The sequence below is a fragment of the Neofelis nebulosa genome, chromosome 8, assembly GCF_028018385.1.
Source record: "Neofelis nebulosa isolate mNeoNeb1 chromosome 8, mNeoNeb1.pri, whole genome shotgun sequence".
Taxonomy (NCBI): domain Eukaryota; kingdom Metazoa; phylum Chordata; class Mammalia; order Carnivora; family Felidae; genus Neofelis; species Neofelis nebulosa.
This window is the reverse complement of record NC_080789.1, coordinates 20,055,793-20,079,887: the sequence shown is the minus strand read 5'-3', so window position 1 is coordinate 20,079,887 and position 24,095 is coordinate 20,055,793. Positions and strand designations below refer to the sequence as shown.

Sequence of the window (24,095 nt, the reverse complement as noted above, 5' to 3'; positions counted from 1 at the left end):
CTCAGCTTCTTCTTTTTCCATAATTTTATCTTCTAGTTCACCTGTTCTCTCCTCTGTCTCTTCAATCCGTCCTCTGCCTCTTCAATCCGTGCTGTGGTCATCTCCATTTTATTTTGCAGCTCATTAATAGCATTTTTTAGCTCCTCCTGGCTGCTCCTTAGTCCCTTGATCTCTGTAGCAATAGATTCTCTGCTGTCCTTTATACTGTTTTCAAGCCCAGCGATTAATTTTATGACTATTATTCTAAATTCACTTTGTTATATTGTTTAAATCGTTTTTGATCAGTTCGTTAGCTGTCGTTATTTCCTGGAGGTTCTTTTGAGGGTAATTCTTCCGTTTCGTCATTTTGGATAGTCCCTAGAGTGGTGCGGGACTGCAGGGCGCTTCCCCTGTGCTGTCTTGAATAACTTGCGTTGATGGGCAGGGCCTCAGTCAGACCTGATGTCTGCCCCCAGCCCACCGCTGGGGCCACAGTCAGACTGGTGTGTGCCTTCTCTTCCCCTCTCCTAGGGGCGGGATTCACTGTGGGCTGGCGTGGCCCGTCTGGGCTACCTGCACACTGCCAGGCTGTGGTGCCGGGGATCTGGCGTATTAGCTGGGGTGGATCGGCAAGGTGCACAGGTGCGGGAGGGGTAGGCTCAGCTCGCTTCTCCTTAGGTGATCCACTTCAGGAGGGGCCCTGCTGCACCGGGAGGGAGTCAGACCTGCCCCCCTGCCGGAGGGATGGATCCACAGAAGCACAGTGTTGGGTGTTTGTGCGGTGCAAGCAAGTTCCCTGATGGGAACTGGTTCCCTTTGGGATTTTGGCTGGGGGATGGGCGAGGGAGATGGCGCTGGCAAGCACCTTTGTTCCCTGCCAAGCTGTGCTCTGTTGTCCGGGGCTTAACAACTTTCCCTCCCATTGTCCTGCAGCCCTCCCGTTCTCCGAGCAGATCTGTTAACTTATAACCTTCCAGATGTTAAGTCCCGCTTGCTGTCAGAACACACTCCGTCCGGCCCCTCCGTTTTTGCAAGCCAGACGCAGGGCTCGGCTTTGCCGGCGGGCTGCCCCTCCGCCCTGGTTCCCTCCCGCCAGTCTGTGTAGTGCGCACCACCTTTCCGCCCTTCCTACCCTCTTCCGTGGACCTCTCGTCTATGCTTGGCTCCAGAGAATACATTCTTCTAGTCTTCTGGGGATTTTCTGGGTTATTTAGGCAGGTGTGGGTGGAATCTAAGTGATCCCCAGGACACGGTGAGCCCAGCATCCTCCTATGCCACCATCTTCCCAGAAGCCTTCCTCTAATTTTTTTTTAAAGTATGACAGCTTGCCTTCAACTTAAGTAACCCAGGGAATTGATCTTCCACATGTACCCAAACTTTATTCTGTGAAGCTAGTGTTTTTGTCACCACAGCACCCCTCCCCTCTTTCTTTTGGTAAAAGTCTCCATCTGCCTGTCTATAGAAGTAGGCACAAATCACAGTAACTCCTCTCCATCAATGTTTTCTATACTGGAGCCAGAGAGGAAACTTCCTGCCTCTATGAGAGATATGAGCCAGGAGCTGCCACGACCCCACTATTGGGGAGAAATGCTGACATACAAGGCAGGGTTGGGCTGTGTTGAACAGTCCTGGCAGGGTATCTGTCTCCTCCACCCTTGTTTATCCCTTAAGTGGGTTGTTCTTTTTGAACCTTACAGTCCCTTTTTGTATCTTAGTGGCTAAGAGTTAATTTTGGAGACACTTGGGTCAAAAGCTGATGCTGCCACTTAATAGTTACAGACCTTGAGCAAGCCACTTAAACTAGTTAGGTCCCAATGATAACGTAGGGATGTGGGGAGGATGAAATGGGATTATGAACATAAAGCATTTAGCACACACAATGTGTTTACAAAGATGTAGCTGTCATTAGGGCAAGTGGAAGAAGGAGCAACTAAGACTGACAAGAAGCTCCTTCACCTCTCCTTACTGAGACTTTGTACTCCATGAAGTTGGGATTTACTTGAAAATATATCAACAAAGAAAAACAAAGAATAGCTCAAAAAAATTGGCAAAATCTTGGTAACTGTTGAACCGATGTAAGTCCTATGCTAGACTCTACTTTTAAATTTTTTATAATCTTTTTTGAAAAAAGGTCCATTGAGATGGTCATGCAGTTGTCAGTCCTGCTGATGTAAACTGTACTGATTTTCTTTTTTTGTTTTCGGTTCTGTCTTTTTTTACTTATTTTTTTAAATTTATTTTTTTTAACTTACATCCAAGTTAGCATATAGTGCAACAATGATTTCAGGTGTAGATTCCTCAATGCCCCTTACCCATTTAGATGAGCCCCCCTCCCGCAACCCACCAGTAACCCTCTGTTTGTTCTCCATATTTAAGAGTCTCTTCAGTTTTGTGCCCCTCCCTGTTCTTATATGATTTTTGCTTCCCTTCCCTTCCCTTATGTTCATCTGTTTTTTATCTTAAAGTCCTCATATGAGTGAAGTTATATATTTGTCTTTCTCTAATTTCGCTTGGCATAATACCTTCTAGTTCCATCCATGTAGCTGCAAATGGCAAGATTTTGTTCTTTTTGATTTCGAGTAATTCTCCACTGTATGTATGTGTGTGTATATATATATACATATACACATGTATATGTATATATATATATATATATACACACCACATCTTTTTTATCCATTCATCCATCGATGGACATTTGGGCTCTTTCCATACTTTGGCTATTGTTGATAGTGCTGCTATAAACATTGGGGTGCATGTGCTCCTTTGAAACAGCATACCTGTGTCTCTTGGATAATATACCTAGTAGTGCAATCGCTGGGTTGTAGGGTAGTTCTATTTTTACTATTTTGAGGAACTTCCATACTGTTTTCCGGACTGGCTGCACCAGTTTGCGTTCCCAAAACCTGTGCCGATTTTCAAGTGTTGGGTCAACCTTGAATTCCCTGAGTGGACTCAGTTTGATCAATAAAAAGAGTTGTTCCCCTTTGAAGGATAACTGAATCTGGCTTAGTTTTCATATGGGATTTTTTTTTTTTACATTAATTTATTCTTGAGAGACATAGCACAAGTGGGGGAGGGGCAGAGAAAGGAGACACAGAATCTGAAGCAGGGTTCAGGTTCTGAGCTGTCAGCACACAGCCCGACGTGGGGCTTGAACTCACAAACTGCAAGATCATGACCTGAGCGGAAGTCAGATGCTTAACCCACTAAGCCACCCAGGCACCCCTCATATGGGATTCTTATGAGATAAGATGGTGTGTGGTTTTCCTCTCTTATGGTAACTGAGCCAGGCTTTGTGTTCACCTCAACGGATGAGGTTACATGGTGTTTCCTTTGTTTTCTACCATCTAGATTTTTGTGGGATCAATGCTGTTTCTTCCTTAAATATCTTGGCCTGAGTTATGATTATACTTCCCTTTTAAATCCTTGAGCTGTTACTCATCATACTTTGTATGCTTTTTGGTATATGTAGATATAATTTTAAAAATTAACACTTTCGGGGGCACTTGGGTGGCTCCGTGTGTTAAGCATCCGACTCTTGATTTTATCTCAGGTCATGATTTTGAGCCCCACATCAGGCTCCATCAGGGGCTGCTGGGCATGGAGTCTGCTTAAAATTCTCTCCCTCTCCTTTTCCCCCTCTCTTGCTTGTGCACTCTTGCTCTCTCAAAAAATAAAATAGTTTCAGAGAAACAGGGTAGGCAAAAAAATTAATTTTTTTTTAATGAGAATACGTATAACTTTCTTAGCTAAGGGCAACGTAATCATTTCATCCCAATGAAATGGGATGAAAAACCTCACCCCTGGTCTAGATAGCAGTCCTTTACACACACACTTTCACCCTGCCATCATCACCACTGACATTACCAGGCAGGAGTCATTTCCCAGGCACTGTGCTGGGTATACTACATCTGCCATTTATTTTAATCATCACCATAAGTCTCTGAGGTAAACACCAGGTACTGCCTCCCACATTTTAGGAGAAAGCTGCATTGTAGCAAACCATGTCCATCAAATCCCAGAAGTCTGACTACATATACTTCTGACTGTGAGATCTTAGAAAAATCACATAATCTTCCTAACTCTGGTGTCCTTGATGATAAAATGCAACGGGTAGTCCAGGGAGTCATTTTGAAAATTTTTCCTATCAAGGCTGAGAGTTTGGAGGCATCAGCTTGGGGTCAAGCAGGATGAGGAGCTTTCCTTCTATATTACACACTAGTCTTCGGTAGGATTTCATTTGAATTAATGGTTCTGGGGCTTTAAAATTTTTGAAACTCATCAGCTTCTGAGGTTCCTCCACTCTGATAATTCTACAGAACCATTTAGATGAATGGTTCTATGAATATTCTAGGATTCTGTTTTCTATCACATTATCTGTTATGTTCTTAATTAGATATGGACTATTCATTTAACTACAGAATCTCCAGTACACCCATTCATTTCTCTATAATTTTTCTATAATAAATTCATGCTTAGAATACCCAGATACATCCTAAATTTTTACTGTATAATAAATCCCATTTAGAACTTATTTTCCCCCTATAAAAGGACATTCTCCAGTATGTTATAGTACTACCTTCCTACACTACTTTCCATTTATTATCAGTAGTGTTCAGTAGACACTGATACACTGTACAAGCACTCAAGTGATTATGGACTCTGGATAACAATAAACTCATTCCTCAAAGATTTAAAAATCAAAGCATCAGACAAAATGTAAGTTTCTATGAGATTTCACATTTTGAAATACATAACTCTTGTAGCACAAACACTGTATTTACAAGTTTTTTTTACAAAATATGTGTGCCATTTTGAAAGAATACTGTTGAGATCATGATCTAAAATACCTGTTAGAGTTCAAAAAGGACTTACGGAATCTGGTCTCCAGAAATCCACCATATAATGATATAAATAAAATAGAGCTGAACATCAGGGCTTACTCATACATAAAAATACTAGTTCTCTATCCCAGTGGTCAGCAAACAATGGCCTGTGGGCCAAATTCAGCTGGTGGCCTGTTTTTGTACAGCTGCAAGCTAAACACGGTTTTGACATTTTTAAAGGTTAAAAAAAACAAACACCTAAACAATAAAGAAGAATATGCAACAGAGATACATATGGCCTGCAGATATTTACTATGTGGCTTGTTACAGAAAGTTTGCTGACCCCTGCATTATATGAAACCAGCTGAAAGAGATAGCTACTAGAACTATACTGAGTATTAAAAAAGACACCACTGTAATGTGCCAGTACCATCAGCATTACTCATTTCTAAAATGAGGCACTTCTGTTTGAATATGTACATTTCCACAACATAATTACATCTGAAAGGTAGCTCTGCTACTTAACTCTAGCCCTTTGTAATTAGGCCTCCACATGAAATCACATTCTTAGGGGCTGAAGTAAACAAGCACAAAGTACTTCAGATGTCAGTCATTGATCTCCTCAGTAGTTGACCACTTACAGTCTTAAATGTTAATAAAATCCATAATTTAGGTATTGCCAGTAGGAGGTGGTATTGTTGCATTATTTAAATAACATTTATAAAAATGTGTTTAGATATCCCAATTCATTATTTTCGGAAGCAAGGGTAACTAGTTAACTTAGTAGCTACTTATTTTAAAAATAGGAAATGGGAAAAACAAAAAAAAACCAAAAATGTAAAACCACAGCAAAAGGCTTTGGAATGCAAAGACTGGGTTCTCTTAGCAATGGCTCCCAAGCTAGCCAAGGCTTCTCATGTGAAAGTTAATTGGCAATGGTTGCTATGGGAACTTAGCAGCTGTCTCTTGTCAGTGAGCCTTTTCAGTAAAAGAATGACGGGTCCAGGAGCAAATGCTTTAAAGTAAAACCAGTCCAGAGCTGCTCAACACACAAGTTTTCCATGTCTTGGTTAAACAATTACTGGTCAGTAGGCTATATTCACACCACAAAACAAGTATTGTACTGGATGCTTTTCCTTCTTCAGGCCAAGCTGGCTGATGTCACAAAGACATCTCTGTGATGCCGAGTTTTAAAATGCTCAGTGAATGCTGAGGTAGATGATTTTCAAATGAAGATCTTCTATACCCTGATTCGATCGAGACTAGCTTCTTTCTGTATCCTCCTTCTCGGAAATACCTTCCGCTTTAGTGCAATTAACTAGATAATAAAGACAGAAAATAAATTTTCTCCATGTCGACACACGTTAAATTCTGATAGTCATATGACCTTAATCATTTCCAGTCTTCTACATTAAAAAAAAAAACAAAAAACAAAAAACAAGTCTCCATCATTCCTCCCCAAAATAAAACCAACTACTAGTTTTGTTATAGAGTCAATATGCCTAGATATGTGCCCACAAAATATTTAAACCTACAAGGATTAAAATTATTTTGGCCCAGCTCCACTATTTAAAAGACCTATAACCACAAATTTTTACATAGTGATTACCAAGCACATTTATTTTCAAGATACCTGTTTGTCAAGTCTTTCTAGAAACCTGTGTAGCTTATTAAAACACTGCCTCTTGATCTGAAAATGACTAAATATGTCAATTATTTTTTAAAACCGTGTATTAAAATCCTATCACTTTCCCCTTAAACATAGCAATATCATTTGAAAATATAGGTAATACCTAATTTATGAAATGGGTTTTAACACAAAACGCTACTTTGTAAATTATTGGCTTAGAACTTGGATAAATACTTATAGAAACCATTTATCCAGGGTGCCTGGGTGGCTCAGTTGGTTGAGTTTGAAATGGGTTTTAACACAAAACGCTAGTTTGTAAATTACTGGCTTAGAACTTGGATAAATACTTATAGAAACCATTTATCCGGGGTGCCTGGGTGGCTCAGTTGGTTGAGCGACCAACTTTGGCTCAGGTCATGATCTCAGGTTTGTGAGTTCGAGCCCCGCGTCGGGCTCTGTGCTGACAGCTCAGAGCCTAGAGCCTGCTTCGGATTCTGTGTCTCCCTCTCTCTCTGCCCCTCCCCCACTCATGCTCTGTCTCAGAAATAAACATTTAAAAAAATTAAAAAAAAAATTTATCCATGATACATCTGAAATAAAAAACCTGACCCCCATCATAACCAAGTGTCAGTGAGAAAAACAAATGGATTCTTTATGGTTTCAATTTGGGATCATACTGTCTACCCCTCCATCTCAAGGTAGAAGCAGGGCTTTGCCCAAGCACAGGCCACCACGGTTTGAGTGATGAGCTGGGACTGTGGGGCAGAGGAAGCAGCAGCACTGGCTGGTTTGTTGGGGAGCGTGGTAGAGGTTAAGGAATTTGCTTCAAGTAGGTAAAGAGCAAGGAGACAAGACAGGATTTATTCTTCCCTTTTCTCCCTCTTCCTCTCTAGTTCCCTGTTCTCTGCTGGTATAAATGACACAGATGACAGACTGGCCCTCTTGCTCCTTCCCACTGCCATGAGCTGTTCCTTTGAGCCGAGATGCCTCTCCTTCCCCATCACAGGCCAGCACACAGCTGACTCCTACGTTCCTCATTGCACCTCTGTTCTAAAGCAGGAACAATTTTTTTTGAAGATTTTTTTCTAAGATTTTTACCCGCCAGGAATAATGGCAACAAATATCAAGAACAAGATTTACTGGGATGCAGGTGAAGATTAAATAGCAATCCTGTTCAACTGCCCAATCTCCATTTCCTCATTTCCTTCCATTTGGAGCAGAAGGCCCATGCACTGCTTATTCTAAGGTTCTCAATACTTCAGCCTCTTCCTCCTTCTCAGTTTATGTAAACTCAGTGCAAGTTTCCCATAAGTGACAGCTAGAAAATCTCCACTCAACAGTCACCTCAAATGAAGGCCGAGGTGAGGTTTGCATGCCCCAGTAAGTCAGGTCAGCCCAGACACTGTTCCCTTTCTTCTTCAGCCCTTTCTGTTTAGAGCATTGCATGCCTACACCAAATAAGGATTCTTTGATCCCTTTCTTTTTACCTCACAAACCTCCCTTATACTCCTAAAGGAGTTGTGTGCATGCCTGCATGGAGAGAACTCCCAGCAATTCAAAGGAAATGTAATTGAGAGAAACACAAGCACAATGGGCACTGTCCACAGAACACTGGGAGACCTGAAGATAAGACACTGTGGTGGTCACCTTTTAGAAAGGTTATAAGAAAAAAAATTGGAAGCCCATACAAAATCAGTATCAGATGAGGATTCTAGGTGGTTTTTTGGTTAGAAATACTTAGAGATTTTTTGTTTTAGCTTGATGTCTACAAGTTAATCTACGGAGTTCCAGGTAAAAAAGAATACTCGTAGTGTATCCAGAAGGTAAATGAATAAAAAGCTATTATGTTTGTTGCCTGAATATTTTGAAATATGTTTGACATATCGACACCTGAGTTATATGCCAAAAGAAATTAAAATTTTCTTGTTGTGAATTAATGTCACTTACTAAAAGAATCAAATATTCACATATTAAAAAACAGTTTGATCCCCACATAAAATATGTAACACTTACCTGTTCGGCAAAAAATGAGAATACAGTAAACATAATCAATGTTGCTAGTACACAATGAGTCCAAAACTTCAATTTGTCTCGATATGCTCTCCTATTCAGAGAGAAAAAACAAATATGTTTGTCTTACAGTCTTTGGTTTCTGTGCATAGTTTCACTGTATTAGTTATATGCTAGTTTACCAAAAAGTCTTGAAACACAAAATCACTGGAGGCATTTGAAAATGTTAATACAATGTACGTTTCCAACACGAGTTCAGATTTTTCATTATGTCATGGTAAACATATCTGAATTGTAAAAGTTATCCAGGCAGAAAAGAGGACTTCAAAAGAAAATTACTTCTAGCATTTAGAATTTAAACAAAAGCACACTTTCATTTACTTTTATTTATTCATTCATATCCATTTCTTCATAGTCACTCAGTCAATACTTCCTGTGGATACAGACGGATGAACAAGACGAAGTCCATGCTCTAAAGTGTTTACCGACCTGGGGAGTCACTAACCTGCAGATGAACAGCCATCACACAAGATGGACCCAAAAATGTATTATCAAAAGCAAAGTCTTGGGGAAAACAGCATAATGAAGAAAGCACCTCAGGGATGGTGACATTTCATTCAAGCCTTGAAGCAGAGAGGGAAAGCATTTAGCTGAGTAAGGCTGTGAGCATCAGCAGAGTCAGATTAGCAAGCTGAGTCCTGCAAAATGAAGGAAGTCAGGCCTAGGGGGCATCAGGGAGAGAGCTAAGCCACGGCAAGGCAGGTGGGCATAAACTGCAGGTGTTCTGGAAAACCATGCAATGGGGTTTGGACATAATACTCTAGTGGGAAAGCATATGAAATGGCAGGTGTGTGTCTGTGTGTGTGAGAGAGACAATCAGGGTGAAAAAGGTGGCCATCTGAAGGATGCATGTCAGGTGACCAGAGGTAACCAGCCAGGCAGTCACATTAGTCTGGGTATGAAAACCTAGTGAAGGGCAGTGAGAATGAAAGAAGCAACAGAAGAGACAATCTGAGAGTAGAAGCAACTGGACTTGGAAATAGGATATTGGGGATAGAGGCAGTAAAGCACAGTTTCCTCATCTGTAATTTGGAAATAATTTATTATGAAGATTAAACATATGCTTTTAACATAGGCTTGTAAGATGTATTAATGACTACCAAATTTAGGCCTCTGCACTGAGTTCAGAACCTCATTTACAGTTTGGCAGTGGATGTCTCTACTTCAAGTCCCGTATTGATAATGGTACGTCTGTTTTTCCTCCTGTATTTCCTATGTCTCTTAATAGGATCACAACCAATGCAGTCAGTTAATGTCTACAGTGTTATTCAGAATCAATATGTAATTTAAAGAGCCAAGAAATCACAGACTGTAACACAACTAAAGAATTGTCCCAGCAACCAGAGAACCTTAAAAGAGGTTTCCTCAGTCACTCACATCCACCAAGCACCTACCATGTGCTAGAGAGGCACTGTGGACTCAAAAAGAGTAAGACACCATCTCTGCTCCTGAAGTGGGCTCACAGTTTACCAGGAGAGACAAGTGCACCCTATAGACTGCTGTACAGTGCAGAAAGTGCTGTACCCAAGGAACAAGAAGAAAGCCTCTCAGGAAACCAGAGAAAGGTAATAGGGGACACAGGAGCACGATGTCATGAAAGGAAAGAGAAAAAGTAAAGTTTCTAGAAGGTAGGGTGGTGTTGGAGCTCAGCAGTGAGAGATGATCCAGAAGTGGAGCAGGATAAGGAAAATGAAGCCCCCAGATCAGGGAACTGAAAAAAGGTCCTACACCTGATTTATCTCATTTGTATAGCACAGAAATCAAAGTCCTCTCAAACTACTCTTAAGCCCACTCTTTTCTCACTCAATTAGGCCCTTGAAGATAAATTAAGTTACAAACTGGATTTGGGGAAACCATCCAGAAATCTCTTTCGTTTGAGCTAAAGGAAAATAAAATGAGGAGAAACCATTCCTAGAAGACAAGACCCACAATTTAGTAATAACTTCTCATTTCAAAAATAAAAATATATAAATATTAGCAATCGACATGCTGTCTCACTTTCCCAACTCCAAGACACCAAAGTATTCTAGTTGCCAATATTGCTAATTTTCTCTCTACAATCTGTCCCAATTCTGTCTACTGCTTTCTCCTTATTTCCTGAACTGTGTGTCCTTGCTTCACACCTTGACTGACTGTTTCATAACTACTAAAATGCTTAGTACTTGTATCCCTGCCTCCAGTTTCTAGACATACTGCCTCACTCCAAAGAACTTCCTCACCAGTCCAACCCCATACTATTAGTTATCTTTCCAAATCATGAAGTCTGATCACTACAAACATCTAAAAAAAATTTCTTTGGGGAGCCCCATTCTCTAAAGAAAAAAAGCCTAATTCAGATACAGCCCTTCACAATCTCTCCCTTCTCTCCAAAGCACTCTATTTTACACCTCTGTGCCTTGCACATGCCATTTCTTCTACCAGGAACATGCTTTCCTACCTGGAAATGTCCTTTTCATAATTCAAAACCAGGTCCAAATGTCACCTTCCCCTAACAGAATTAGCTACTCCCTCATCCAAACTCCAGTAGCACTGAACCATGCCACAGCACTTGGTATCACAACTGTTTGCCTGCAGCCTGTCTCCCTGAAGGGACTGTGAATGCCTCATAGCCTGGCACCATACTCCTTCTGTCTATGTATTCCTAGCCCTGCATGGGGTAAACAGTAGTAAAATAAGACATGAAGGAAACATTTATAAAATAGCTTTGGATTACAGTGGAACTGGAGGGTTGGAAATCAGACTGGATTTACCACTTCTCAGGTACTTCACCTTGAGCAAATCACTCAGCTTCTGTTACTATGTTCTCCCATACAGCAGGTACTCAAGAAATAGGGTAGCTATTCTTATGGTAGAGAATGAGGCTCAGCAGATGTGCTTGGCCAGTAAGCTCAATAAAAACTTTTAAGTGTATTTTTACAAAGTAATTATAGATCAAATAATACATTAAAGAAATTTCATCTCTCTAAAACACACACACACACACATACACACACACCATATGTAAACATGAGACCTTACCATTCCTGCAGCTCATGCATGTGGAGGAAACGGTTTCGATACTCCCTTGGCAGCTCAAACTGGGATGGTATGGGGAACATGGACTCATAGAAGTCCCTGAGAACAGCTTTCACTGTCTGGGCATCTTTATGATTGTGGTCAATGTTGTCATTCAGGCAAACAAACTTCCTAGAGATAATAGAGATCTGGGGTAAGAATGATCTTGACATAATAAAACAAGAAATGTAGATTCCAAATATATTTTAAATGAACTCATGTTCCAAGCTGTACTGATATGATTCTCTGGGAGCGTAATATCCTATAAAATTTTCTTTGGATATTCCTCACCTATAAAACAAAGAAGAGCTAGGGAAGATAATCTTAAAAGTGCCTTCTAGCTGTTGGGAGTAAATTAATTTAATGATTTCTGTTTAGCATGTCCCCAGTTAAGTGTTTAATAAATGTAGTTTACTGACTAGAGCATTTTGTTGGCAGCCACGGAAAAAACTGTTAAGCACCTGAAAGCAAGTTCTCTAAACTGCCACAGTTATACTACTAAGAACAGTGACATAGATATGGTACCTTATAGCTACAGATTCTGTGAGTTTGATGACTTCTTAATATATCTCCAACGAACCAATAAGATACTACTGTTCTAGCAAAAAGCACATGACAGATGGTTCCCTACTTGTTTCAAGTTCCCTTCAAGGCAAAGTCACCCACTGAAACAATAGGGATAACGCCAGTTTTGAAGTACTTGTGCATTTTAAAATAAAAAAAAGAAGTAACAACAAAAATACCCCCACCAAATTTTAATAAAGCTCTCAGATTCAACTACCAATTTATAGGAAAAACAGAAACCTAGGAACATGTTAAAGAACTGAGACACACCCACCCACACACACACCCACACACACACACACAGAACTGAGACACAATCAGAGAAATCCAAAGTAAGGAAAAATACAGAATATATAACTGGGTTTCTTCGTATACACACAAAAAATTATATGGCTAAGAGAGGTTGAGGGAAAACCTGTAGATTTAAATGCAGTGAATTTACTTGATACCACTTCAAATCAATAAACTTAAAAAACATAAATGCTTAGAAAAGACAACTGGAGAAATGTGTGCACTGACTAGTTTATCATATTAAGGAGTAAATAATGATATTCTGGTTATTTTTAAAGAGTTGTTATAATTTGGAGAAATATATATATATAAATCTGGAGATAAAATGATACAGTGTCTGAGATTTACAAAAAAACAATCAGGAAGTGGTAGTAAAGGAATGATGTGTTTAGATGAAAGAAGAACAACCATAAATCACTTCTTATTGAAGATGAGTGATGGGTGAAAGTTCATTATCCTATCTACTCTCTAAACTTGAGGACTGCTTTAAACTAAGGGAGTACTAAAAAGGCAGGTTAACAAAATAACAATGCATGAGCCTTGATTTAATTATATCCTGCATTTAAAAAAAAATAGCTATAGGGGCGCCTGGGTGGCGCAGTCGGTTAAGCGTCCGACTTCAGCCAGGTCACGATCTCGCGGTCCGTGAGTTCGAGCCCCGCGTCAGGCTCTGGGCTGATGGCTCAGAGCCTGGAGCCTGTTTCCGATTCTGTGTCTCCCTCTCTCTCTGCCCCTCCCCCGTTCATGCTATGTCTCTCTCTGTCCCAAAAATAAATAAAAAACGTTGAAAGAAAAAAAAAAAAATTAAAAAAAAAAAAAAAAAAAAAAAAAAAAAAAAAAAAATAGCTATAAAGGGCATTTGGAGGCAACTAGGGAAATTTGAATATAGATGATCTATTAGGTGGTATTAGTCACCGTTAAGGTTCTCAGATACATGTTAATGGTCTTTGGTATAAAGGAGAATGGTTTGAGGGTTCCTGGTGGCTCAATCGGTTAAGTGTCTGACTCTTGTTTTCAACTCAGGTCATGATTTCAGTTTGTGAGTTTGAGCCCTGCGTCGAGCTCTGCTCTAACAGTGTGGAGCCCGCTTGGGATTCTCTCTCCCACCCCTCTTTGTCCCTACCCCATGCACGCACATGCTCTTTCTCAAAAATGTTTAAAAAATAAAAATAAAGGAGAATGGTTTCACTTTAGAATATATGTACTAGAATAATGAGAAGTAAAGTATATGGATGTCTGAAACTAATTTTCAGATGGTTAAAAAACCATCCAGTAACAAAAACAAAACCTGTGTGTGTCTGTGTATGTGTAGATAAAAAGAGATCAAGCAAATATGACAGAATGCTGACAATTTTAAAATCTGGGTTAAGTATTTATGAGACTTATTGTACTATTTTTTTTTTCAATTTTTCTGTATCTTCAAAATTTTTCAGAAAGTTGGGAAAAATGAAAGAAGGCGGCATGTGCATGAGACAAAGGGTGGGGGTGGATACAAGTAGCTAAAGCAGACCCTGCTGGGTGCCCAGCAAACACCACCCCCTTTCTTCCAAAGAGAATTTGCATTTTGTTCAGTATTTCTCTCCCCATGAGCTGATTCAAAGGGAGGCAAGCCCACTTCACCCCCGAGGCAGCTCCTGACTCTACATGAATCCCTCCTCTTCACAGTGACTGGAGTAAAAGTGGAGGGACAGCACAAAAGGGGCAGTCCCTTTCTGCCTCAGAGCATGGCTCCATCTGCAGGGCCATCTAGAATTACTGTGGCTGCCCTATCTCCCGCCTGAAGATGAAGCCAACACAAACAGGAGGGCAGCAGAGATGAGGAGGCTGGAAGAAAAAGCCTGGATTCAGCCTAGCCCAGACTCCTTGTTAATGGTGCAAGTGTGTCCTTAAACTTTCAGTCAGAATACTGGTTTTCCACTCCTAACTTAAAAATGAGCACACATAGGGGCACCTGGGTGGCTCAGTCGGATGGGCAACGGACTCCAGCTCAGGTCATGATCTCATGGTCTGTGGGTTCGAGCCCCACACTGGGCTCTGTGTGGACAGCTCAGAACCTAGAGCCTGCTGCAGAGTCTGTGTCTCCTTCTCTCTCTTCTCCTCCCCCCTTGTGTTCTATCAAATATAAATAAACATTAAAAGAAAAATAAATGAGCACCCATAAAAGTAAAACAAAGCAAATCAAGAGTTAAAAATGGTAAGACTGTTCAAGGTCACAGGAGGTATCTGGGCAGAGGAGACACTAAGCCTGGACTGCCATGTGTCTTTCTAGTTAAAATCCTGTCTCTTTAAGTACCATGTAGGTCTATGAACTGCTCATCCAAAAACTTTCAAACTGGCACAAAGACATAAAAGTATAAGGTACAACTGAAAACTACAAATTCTCACATGGTATTGCTATAGATAACTAAATGACTGAGAGAGCACACCAACAAATGGGAGAAGCAAAAAGCAAGTATTGAAATTGGTTTTTAAAGTTATTTTTAAAACTTAGGGCAGGGCATTCCAGTCAGAGGGAACAGCAAATATAGAGAGCTGCAAGCCGGGTGATTATTATGATGGCTTACTGTTTGCTTGGCTTCTGGGAAATACTTGTTATTCTGTAGGAAGTATTGTACCAAATTACTGAATATACTAAATAAGCATTAAAGGTGTTTACATTTTTCTTAAAATTCCCATTTCTGCCCCCACCCACAACCAGGAATGAGATTTTCAGAAAAAAATACCATGGCTTTAAAATGTCTAGAAATTTTATATCTTCTGATCATTTATAAATAAAATCATCATATAAGGAAACTAAAGACTTACAAAAGCACTTTAAAAGACTCAGGTGAGAAATACTCAATTTTCCTGGAAAAAAAGACCTTTTTTTCCTGATGAAATTTTTCCTGATGAAATGCTTCCCACTAAAGTTCAAAACACAAAAATGCAGGTTTTAACCAATTTTTATCAAACTATCTTAGGCAAATGTTAGGGTGCCCAGGCTGGAAATTTTCAAGGCTAATATAAACCTGAACATTTATTCATCCCCAAGGAATGACTGAAGTTTACTGGATTCATTTTCACATTTATGAGAACATTTCTTTTTCCTCAGAAACTAATCTGAACTTTACTTTGAATTAAAAAGTCTAACTGCCAAAACAACTTTTCTGGAAGCACCTTTTTAGAAAGGCTACAAGAGTCCCAGCTGTCTGGCCTCACTCCCCACAATGGAGCCCACGGCTTGGCCTCACTGAATAGCTTATGTCACCAAACTCTTAGAAGTCCATGCTAGTCCCTGTGCCTGGGGGAACCCTATCTCAACTCGCAACTGCTTTCTCTAGCTCAAACTCTACTTCACCATTAGACCTTTCCATCTACTCCAAACAAAACAAGCCACTTCCTTCTCTTGTTTGTTTGCATAATTAAAGGTAATTGTTTAAAGTTACGGGAATTCTCTATTTTCTGTTCAACTCTGCTATGAACTTAAAAAAGTACTCAAAAAAGTTTATGGGTTAAAAAAAAAAAAAGTACCTGGGGTTTTTCCTTATATCATCCAACTGGCCAACCACATGAGAAACATTGGTACGAATCATTTTAAAAGCAATTTCTTCTTCTCCCATGATTTCAAACCTAATTATCAAAACATTTAAAGAGTTTAAATATTTATATGGGAATAAAAACAAAATTTCAATAAGAAAAGTAGTTTATAAAACTTTAATAGTCAACATCCTGAGAATGACTTAACCTTTTGGTATTACTAAAGAAAACAATTTCACATAAATTTTAAAAGGCTTAAGAGATAAACTATTGTAAAATTATGAAAATACCAGACTCCTACAATTATTCTTAAACAGAGAAAATGTACGTACTACTTACCTATATTTGTTTTTGTCCTTAAATGCTTTGTGGATTTTATCAGTTACTGGTTTACAGTTGGTTACTAGACTCTTAGTGACTGGTGGCTATGAGAAAATACAGACATTGCATCAGGCCAAGACCAGGGTGAGGGAAGTGAAGCACTAACCTCAGTGTAAAATTTAAGGGGGGAGGAGGGAACCAAAGGCTCAGTAATAAAGACAAATATTTTAATCCAATATTTGAAAAATATCTAATTGGCATGCTATAGCCTGCAGGCTAACAGCCTATTTTTGTAAATTTTTTTTTAATCACACATTACTATATACTATCTGTTAAAATAGTCTCATAAGTTATTGTTACAATTTTTTTTTCAGAAAGAAAAATTTTTAACAAACTGTTATGAACTGGTCTACATGATACTCATAAGCTAACCTGTCATTCTTAAAGTCTAATTAGGAAATAACCTACATGTAATCAGTTACTTACAGTAATGAAGCCAACATCTTGCTAAGAGTTCACTTGAGTAATGTTAACTTATATTGCCAGTATAACTGGTACTCATGCTCCAAGCAGTTTATTTGCATAAGCCTCAAGACTAACTTATAATCGTTAACAGACTTTACTTAATTCTTAACATACAAAGGATATTTATTTGTTGATTCTAAATCTCATGCCAGAAAGCTGGCAAATACTGAAATGCTTTGCTAATTAATAAAGGAAAATATGCATTTCAAAAGGGAACTAAAATCTCTCAATAATCTTTAATTGTGCCTGTAACAACACAAGAATAACTGCTTTCTGTCTGTAAATCATATTCCTGAGAAATGTGCAAATTCTGTGTAAGTGCAGGGGTTTGGTAACTGTAAAGTCTTACTAAGAACCCAAAGTTTATAAGCTTTAGAAAGAAAACTAGAGGAGGAAAGACAGACAGTGAAGATACAGAAGTACAGGTGGGGGGAAGTCCTGAATGAGTGTGAACACAGGATGTGCCACCAGCAAAACTCTCTCAAGTATTTTCACTGGCTATCTCCTGCTATACTTAGTGAACAGATGTCTGGTTACAGAATATTAGCAACCAATCTCAACGTTAGTTTATCATCCACTAGGCAGGAGAAAAGCAAGATATAAACGATTCTGGATTATCTGGACTACTGTTTTCTACCAAAGATAAATACAGAGCCTGCTTCTACTGTTTAAAGTATATTTTCTGTTTTACATAAAGGAACTCATGCCACTTACCAGATTGGGATCATAGTAGGCTTCCTGAGTTGGTGGAATACTGCTTAGCTGAGTGATATTAGCAGGAAGCATTTTTGAGCAATTTATTAACATGTGTTCCAGACCTGTTAAATCCTAACAAAGCAAAATAAAAGGATAAATCTATGTATAATACAAGTAATAACTATGATTTAAAAATAAAAATTATGTAAATGTCTCCAAAACTTCTTTAAATGCTATCTTCTGGGCACCTGGGTGGCTCAGTTGGTTAAGTGGCTGACTTCGGCTCAAGTCATGCGCAGTTCATGGGCTCTGGGCTGATAGCTTGGAGCCTGGAACCTGCTTTGGATTCTGTGTCTCCCTCTCTCTCTGTGTCCCTCCCCCGTTCATGCCTGCCTCCCTCCCTCCCTCCCTCTCCCTCTCTCTCTCTCTCAAAAATAAACTTAAAAAAATTTTTTTAAATTTAACTGCTATCTTCAAAGAGAGTCTGACTAGATGATTCTTGAAATAAAAACACCCTAGAAAAAACAGAATGAGATAATACAAACACAAATATTTCATCTTCATCTAGAAGTAATACATCTTGGACTGTGAGGCTCTATTTTACACAGGATGGTCAGTGGAGTGCCCAGATGGGATGTCCTGTGATTAGATTCATTTTGGCACTCTCCATTAGCGACTCTCTCACTCCTGGGACTAGAGGATGCCGTGACACTGGGGATTGTGCAACAACCTAGGCCTGGCTGAGACACAACTCCAGTTGGCCACACCCGAAACTCCTGAATGAACTTGTCACAACAATCTTATATGCAGGGACAGTCTGGCTCTTCTCCAGATAATACAACAGCAATGCATAAAGCCAGAAACATAATCTCATAAAATATGAACCTCAAATTTGGTTTAATTCTGGCACCAAAAATGGACTAGTTGTGAACAGCTTCATTACATAATTAAGAGAATTACTTTTACCTGCATTGTACTGAAATATGTAAGAGAAAAGGGGAAAGTTTAGGGAAAAAAATACAACACCTGTAAACTTAAAGGCAGGTCATGAATTCTGGTAGCCAGTGTTCGGATTTCTCTGTCAGATAATACACCAGATTGGTCTGTATCAACTTCATCAAAAACTTGAGATATATTCAGTGGCTGAACTGCACTCATGAGATAATAAAAATACGAAAAGGCAAACTGCATATCCTCAGAATGGCGCACTTTGTGAAATGACGTCTTGTCAAATTCCTCAGGAAACCTGCCCAAACATAACATATATAGTGAGCTCTGGGCATTTAAAAAATATATATAGACATTCATCTACATTAAAATATATTCTAACCTTTGTGGAGTTAGAATCTTTTTCTTTCCTTATTTAGGTAAACCTTCAACACATCAGTCATCAAGTATTAGAGCCATACATGTAGCACAGCGAAGTGTCATTTTAAGCAGACTTAAAGCAGCTCTGAGCATGTGCAAGCAGCTCAAACAATCAATACTTACATATCCTGAAGTTCTTGCATAACGATTCGGTCAATCATGTGAGGCATGTGAGCAGGGACTTTCCGAGATGTGAATCCAAACTTGCTGTTAAGAATTTTATTTACATATCGGAGGGAATCTGCAAATGTATCTTTTAGTTGCCTCCCAGTGTGTCTGCTATCAGTGTAGTATGCTAACTGTGTCTTCAATGACTCTTCTTCCTGAAAAGAGAATTCCATGTAACACAGCGCTGTGTTTAGTGCACAAGTGTATACTCTGTTAACAGATAAAGGTACTATGTTATATAACTAGCCACTAACAATGGCAAATGAAATGAGCACTAACAGGTCACTTTAAGGATCCTAAGTGCAGAACTAAACTAGATTTCAGTGAAAGTAACACCACTATTGGCTTGTGAACAACTGTTGTATGATACAGTTCTATAGGGTATTCTTCAAGGATAAGCATGAAATTTTACAGCCAATTCAATGCAATATTTAGAAAATGTATTTAAAAACAAATTTGATAGCACTTTGTTTAAAAAAAAAAAGATTATTTATTTATTTTGGGAGAGAAAGAGAGCACGAGCAGGGGAGGGGAAGACAGAGAGGGCGAGAGAGAGAAAAAATCCCAAGCAGGCTCCACACTGTCAGCATGGAGCCCAATGTGGGGCACAAATTCACAAACTATGAGATCATGACCTAAGCTGAAGTCAAGAGCTGGATGCTGCTTAACCAACTGAGCCACCCAGGTGCCCCTGATAACTCGATCAATATCAAGTTATTTCTACTGATGACACCAAAGCAGTCAGCACTTGAGTTCTGAACACAAGGACTAAAAAACTGTTTTGCCATCTTAATAGTGTTAATATTATAAATCATAAAGAGCCCTGTCAAAACCAGTAAGAGGCAGAACTAAGTGAATGGGTAAAGAATATTTGCAAAATATATGAACACACTTTATGAAGATGAAATATTTTTGCTTCTCAAACTGGTAAAACAAAACAAAACACCATAGACTGACATTAACTGCTGTTTGGCTGGCCTGTGGAGAAACAAGCACTCTTGTACTATACACTGTGGAAGTATGAAGCGGTACAGGGTTTCAGAAGGACACAGTCAAATTTAACTGTAACACAGCAATTCTACTCACAGAAGTAAAAACTTCCTCCAGAGTAAGATATGTGTACAAGAGTATTGCAACCCTATTTGTTAATTGCAAAACAAACACAGCTATTAAAAATGGGTTTGCTCACCACTAAATCAACAGGCAATGGCAGAGAGATCTAAATAGTGTCATTTCACCATTGCAAAACAGGTATTATATAGTTTGTATGTTTGCATATCTATATAAAAATACCAGAAAAGTATCCACGAAACTTTTCATAGTGATTATTTCAAGTAGGGAGATTAAGGAAGGAAAGATGCAGATCTTTCCCTTTTTCATTGTGTATTTTTTGGATTGCTTGCAATTTTTACCACTAGCCTGCAACACTTTTGTAACTTAAAATAAAGGGGTTGCCTGGTGGCTCAGTCAGTTAAGCATCCGATTTGGTTTCGGCTCAGGTCATGATCTCACGGTTCATGTTTTCAAGCCCCCACACTGGGCTCTGTGCTCATGGTGTGGAGCCTGCTTGGGATTCTCTCTCTCCCGCTCTCTGCACCTCCTCCACTTGCTCACTCTCTCAAAATAAATAAACATTTAGAACATAAAATAAAGAAAAGGGCTTAGAAAAGTGAGGAAATCGTCATAAGCAAGAACTCCGCAGTCCCTCACTCAACAATTAGTAAATGACTACTGTGTCAGGAACAAATACTTTCCAAAGGCAATGAGATTAATAAGTTCCCTTCTTCATCCTCTTTTTCTCCCAGCTGGACATCTACTCATGACTGTGCTCTGCTCACGATCCAGCTTAGACCACAGTGTTTTTCTTGGTCAACTCCTACACACCTTTAAAAGGTCAGCTTATGGGGCACTGCCTCACGATGCCTTCCCCAATACTCTCAGTGGAGTTAAGGAATTTTTCCCTTTGGACTCCTTGCCCCTACCTCAAGAGACCCCTATCACTTTGCTATAATTATTTACACACGAATCTGTCCTCCCAGCTTGCCCCCTGAGACTCCATGAGCTGTGTTCTAATAGTCTTGCATTCCCCAGCAGTGACCACAGTGCCAGCACTTGGCAGATGTACAAATGACACCATGACACCGCGGAGGCCGTGGTATAGGAGGGTGAGCACTCAAACTTCGAGGCTAGGCTCACACTGGAAGCTAATGAATATATCTGCACCTTGGGGTATTTTCCATCAGTAAAATTGGAGAAATATTAGGTCTGACCCACACAACATACACAAAAGCATTTTTTGAAATCACAACCTGCCAAGTGAAGGTAAGGTGCCATCCCTGTTCCACTACTTACTCGGGGCCTGCCCCCGGCTAACTTCCCAACTCATTCACTCTAAGGCTGTTTCACTCTAAACTGTAGCATGGGGATCCTGACAGTGGATAACCTTATGAGGTATTTTTATGTTAAGGGTATTGGGACAATTATATTAAACCACGTAAAAGAAAAAAAAACATTTAGTCCAATGGTTGGCACAGGAAGTCCTAAATAAATGGCACCTATTATAGTTATTACTCACAAGGTTATTTATTTCTTCCTGAGCATGGGACGCAATTAGGCTGGATGTAACTTACATCAAGAAGATCTTGGAAATATTTTTTTTTCTCCCATGGCAAAAAGCCCAGGTAACTGTCTGCGTGATGCTGCAGTTTTCTGCCAGGTAATACTTCATTAACATCGATATAATTGTTCACATTTTCCTCCATTCTGTGTTTCTCTTGTTCTTTCCCTGTGATTTTTTCTTTTGCCATCTGGTCTTGCAGTGGAACAATTCGAGATGAGAGTTTTTCTTTTGACACACTTTCGCCTCTTACTTCTTGGATCAGAATTTCAGATCTAAATTTGCCTTCCATTTCTAAGTCTGGGGGTGGATTCTGACTCTGGTAGTGGCCATTCACTTTTATTGTTGCTGCTGGAAAAGTTGACTTCTGTAATCTTTCAAATGTTCCCACGCTATATGGCAAGATGCTTTTGTGAACCTGTTTTTCCAGCGGGGCCTCTACACTGTCATTTCTTACATCTGTTATTATAGCTTGATTTCTTTTTATTTTAGCATCTGGTAGGTTCTTCAGAAATGATCTCAGCAAAGCTGACTTGGACAGGTTGTACCCTTTCACAGTGATGTCTCCACGTTCTAGTTGCAAATCCAAGTTACTGAGACTCAACTGGGCCTCTTTCGGAAGGAGTGAAATATTCACTTGGGGAATTTTCATCTCCACTTGGAATCTTCCTGTTGTGTTGTCATCATGTCTCTTGAACTTTGGAAAGCGTTTCTCTTCAGGAATATCTTCAAACAGGATTTCTGCCTCTGGTAGAAGTGTTGTGGGGCTAACCAAATTTTGGTAAGATTTCTGGATTGTAGAATTCACTTTGGGTTCCTCTCTCGTGTCAACCTCTACTATTATCTGAATTTTGAACTCTTCATCGTTTGTATTTTGAAACGTGAGATTAAAATGTATTGTGGTTGCATTCATTCCACTGTGCATTATGAGGTGGATGGTTTTCCACTTATTGGCAATGGAAGCATGTCGAATTATTGGGTTGTCGCTATAGGCACCTTCAATTCCTCTTTTGGCTATTTCTGCAAAGCTGAAATAAGGCAGGCATTCACCTTTTGGAATAACATAGTGAGTCTGGTTTGGGAGAAGTGTTACTTTATACAATTCATGAAAATGATCTAGAGGAAAAAACACAAACATGACTTTAAAAAATGAGGCATTTTCCCCTCCTTTTCCTTTAATTCTGAGGGTTTGAGTTTTCACTTTCTAAGAATGACTTTAAATTGACTTCAAAATAGTCAAACATTCTAACACAAGAGCTGCTGTTATAGGGCTCATTTTACTATCTGATGCAATCACTGTTATCAACATGAAATGCAGGGTCTAACTTACTATAGAGATATGGCAGATTTCAGTGATGAACTTTCAGCTTTGTGTCCATTTGAAAAAGTATGACATTCTGCCCAAACGACCCACTGATAAGCTATCAGCAAGATCCAGGGGCACGTGGGTGGCTCAGCTGGTTGAGCATACAACTCTTGATTTCAGCTCAGGTCATGATCCAAGGGTTGTGGGACCGAGCCCCACATCGGGCTCTGTGCTGATGGTGGAGCCTACTTGGGATTCTCTCTCTCCCTCTCTCTCTCTCTCTCTCACTGCCTCTCTACCCTGCTTGTTCTCTCCCTCTCTCTCTCACTCTCTCTCAAAATAAACACTAAAAGAAAAAAGATCCAATATTCATTATATTGGATTTAGTACATTATAAGGTCTCTTTTTATTATTTCTAAATTAAACCTTTACTATATATTTTCAACAAAGGTATATCTGCTTAGTACAAAATCAGCCAGACTGGTGCAATAGCAGGAAAAGCAGCAGCTCCAGTATCTACTATTTTTTAAAGATCTCTTACTTTTCACTTACTGCTAGTTTGAATGCAAGGATGGGTGAAGAATACATAGAGAGTAATTAGTTTAAATAACAACAATACAAACTCCCCTCTACTCATCAAGGATTTTGATCCCCTTATTCTAAGTATGTTTTTACAGCAATAAATATACCTTGCCCACAGTCGCCAGCATCAAACCCACAGGACAAGACATTGCAAGCCTGGTCACAGAACTTATCAGCAAGCCAGGAATTAGCACATCCTTGATTACAGTAAGAAACACTGTTTAGACCTCCGCCAAACTGCCAGGGCTGTCCAATTCCAATACTCCCAGTACCCCCGCCTCCTGCGACGTAGCGACTCCCGCCACTGTTACCTGTAGAGGAAGGAAGAGAACAGGATCCTGCTGTGCTTATCATCTTGAACAAAGGGCAGTTTCTCTTTCTCAATAGTGCTATTGAGATTAATGCCTACATTTCAGTCAGAAAAGGTTCACCCAGATTTCATGTACCTTAAGAAGAAAACAAACTAAAAAGGGGACATCACTTGCCAGAGGATTAGGCATGGGATGACCAGGCCTTGGCACTCACTAGCTGTGCAGCCCTGAAGTACAAACTTGCTCCAAGGGGCGTGTGGGGGGGCGT

The 24,095-nt window shown here is 39.6% G+C and overlaps 1 protein-coding gene across 4 annotated transcripts in view; it reads right to left on the bottom strand.

Moving 5' to 3' along the window:
- Positions 1–4,690: 4,690 nt before the first annotated feature.
- Positions 4,691–24,095, bottom strand: part of GNPTAB (N-acetylglucosamine-1-phosphate transferase subunits alpha and beta) — a 73,943-nt gene continuing 54,538 nt past the window's right edge. For all 4 annotated transcript variants that reach the window (XM_058741619.1, XM_058741617.1, XM_058741618.1 and 1 more), the window contains 10 exons: positions 23,624–23,827; positions 21,642–22,744; positions 18,967–19,166; positions 18,502–18,721; positions 17,494–17,607; positions 16,273–16,358; positions 15,928–16,026; positions 11,527–11,694; positions 8,452–8,542; positions 4,691–6,126 (listed from right to left, as the gene is read on the bottom strand). In XM_058741619.1, coding sequence (XP_058597602.1) covers positions 6,049–6,126; positions 8,452–8,542; positions 11,527–11,694; positions 15,928–16,026; positions 16,273–16,358; positions 17,494–17,607; positions 18,502–18,721; positions 18,967–19,166; positions 21,642–22,744; positions 23,624–23,827 — 2,363 coding nt within the window. In that variant the 3' untranslated portion in view covers positions 4,691–6,048. The remainder of the gene's footprint in view (positions 6,127–8,451; positions 8,543–11,526; positions 11,695–15,927; positions 16,027–16,272; positions 16,359–17,493; positions 17,608–18,501; positions 18,722–18,966; positions 19,167–21,641; positions 22,745–23,623; positions 23,828–24,095) is intronic.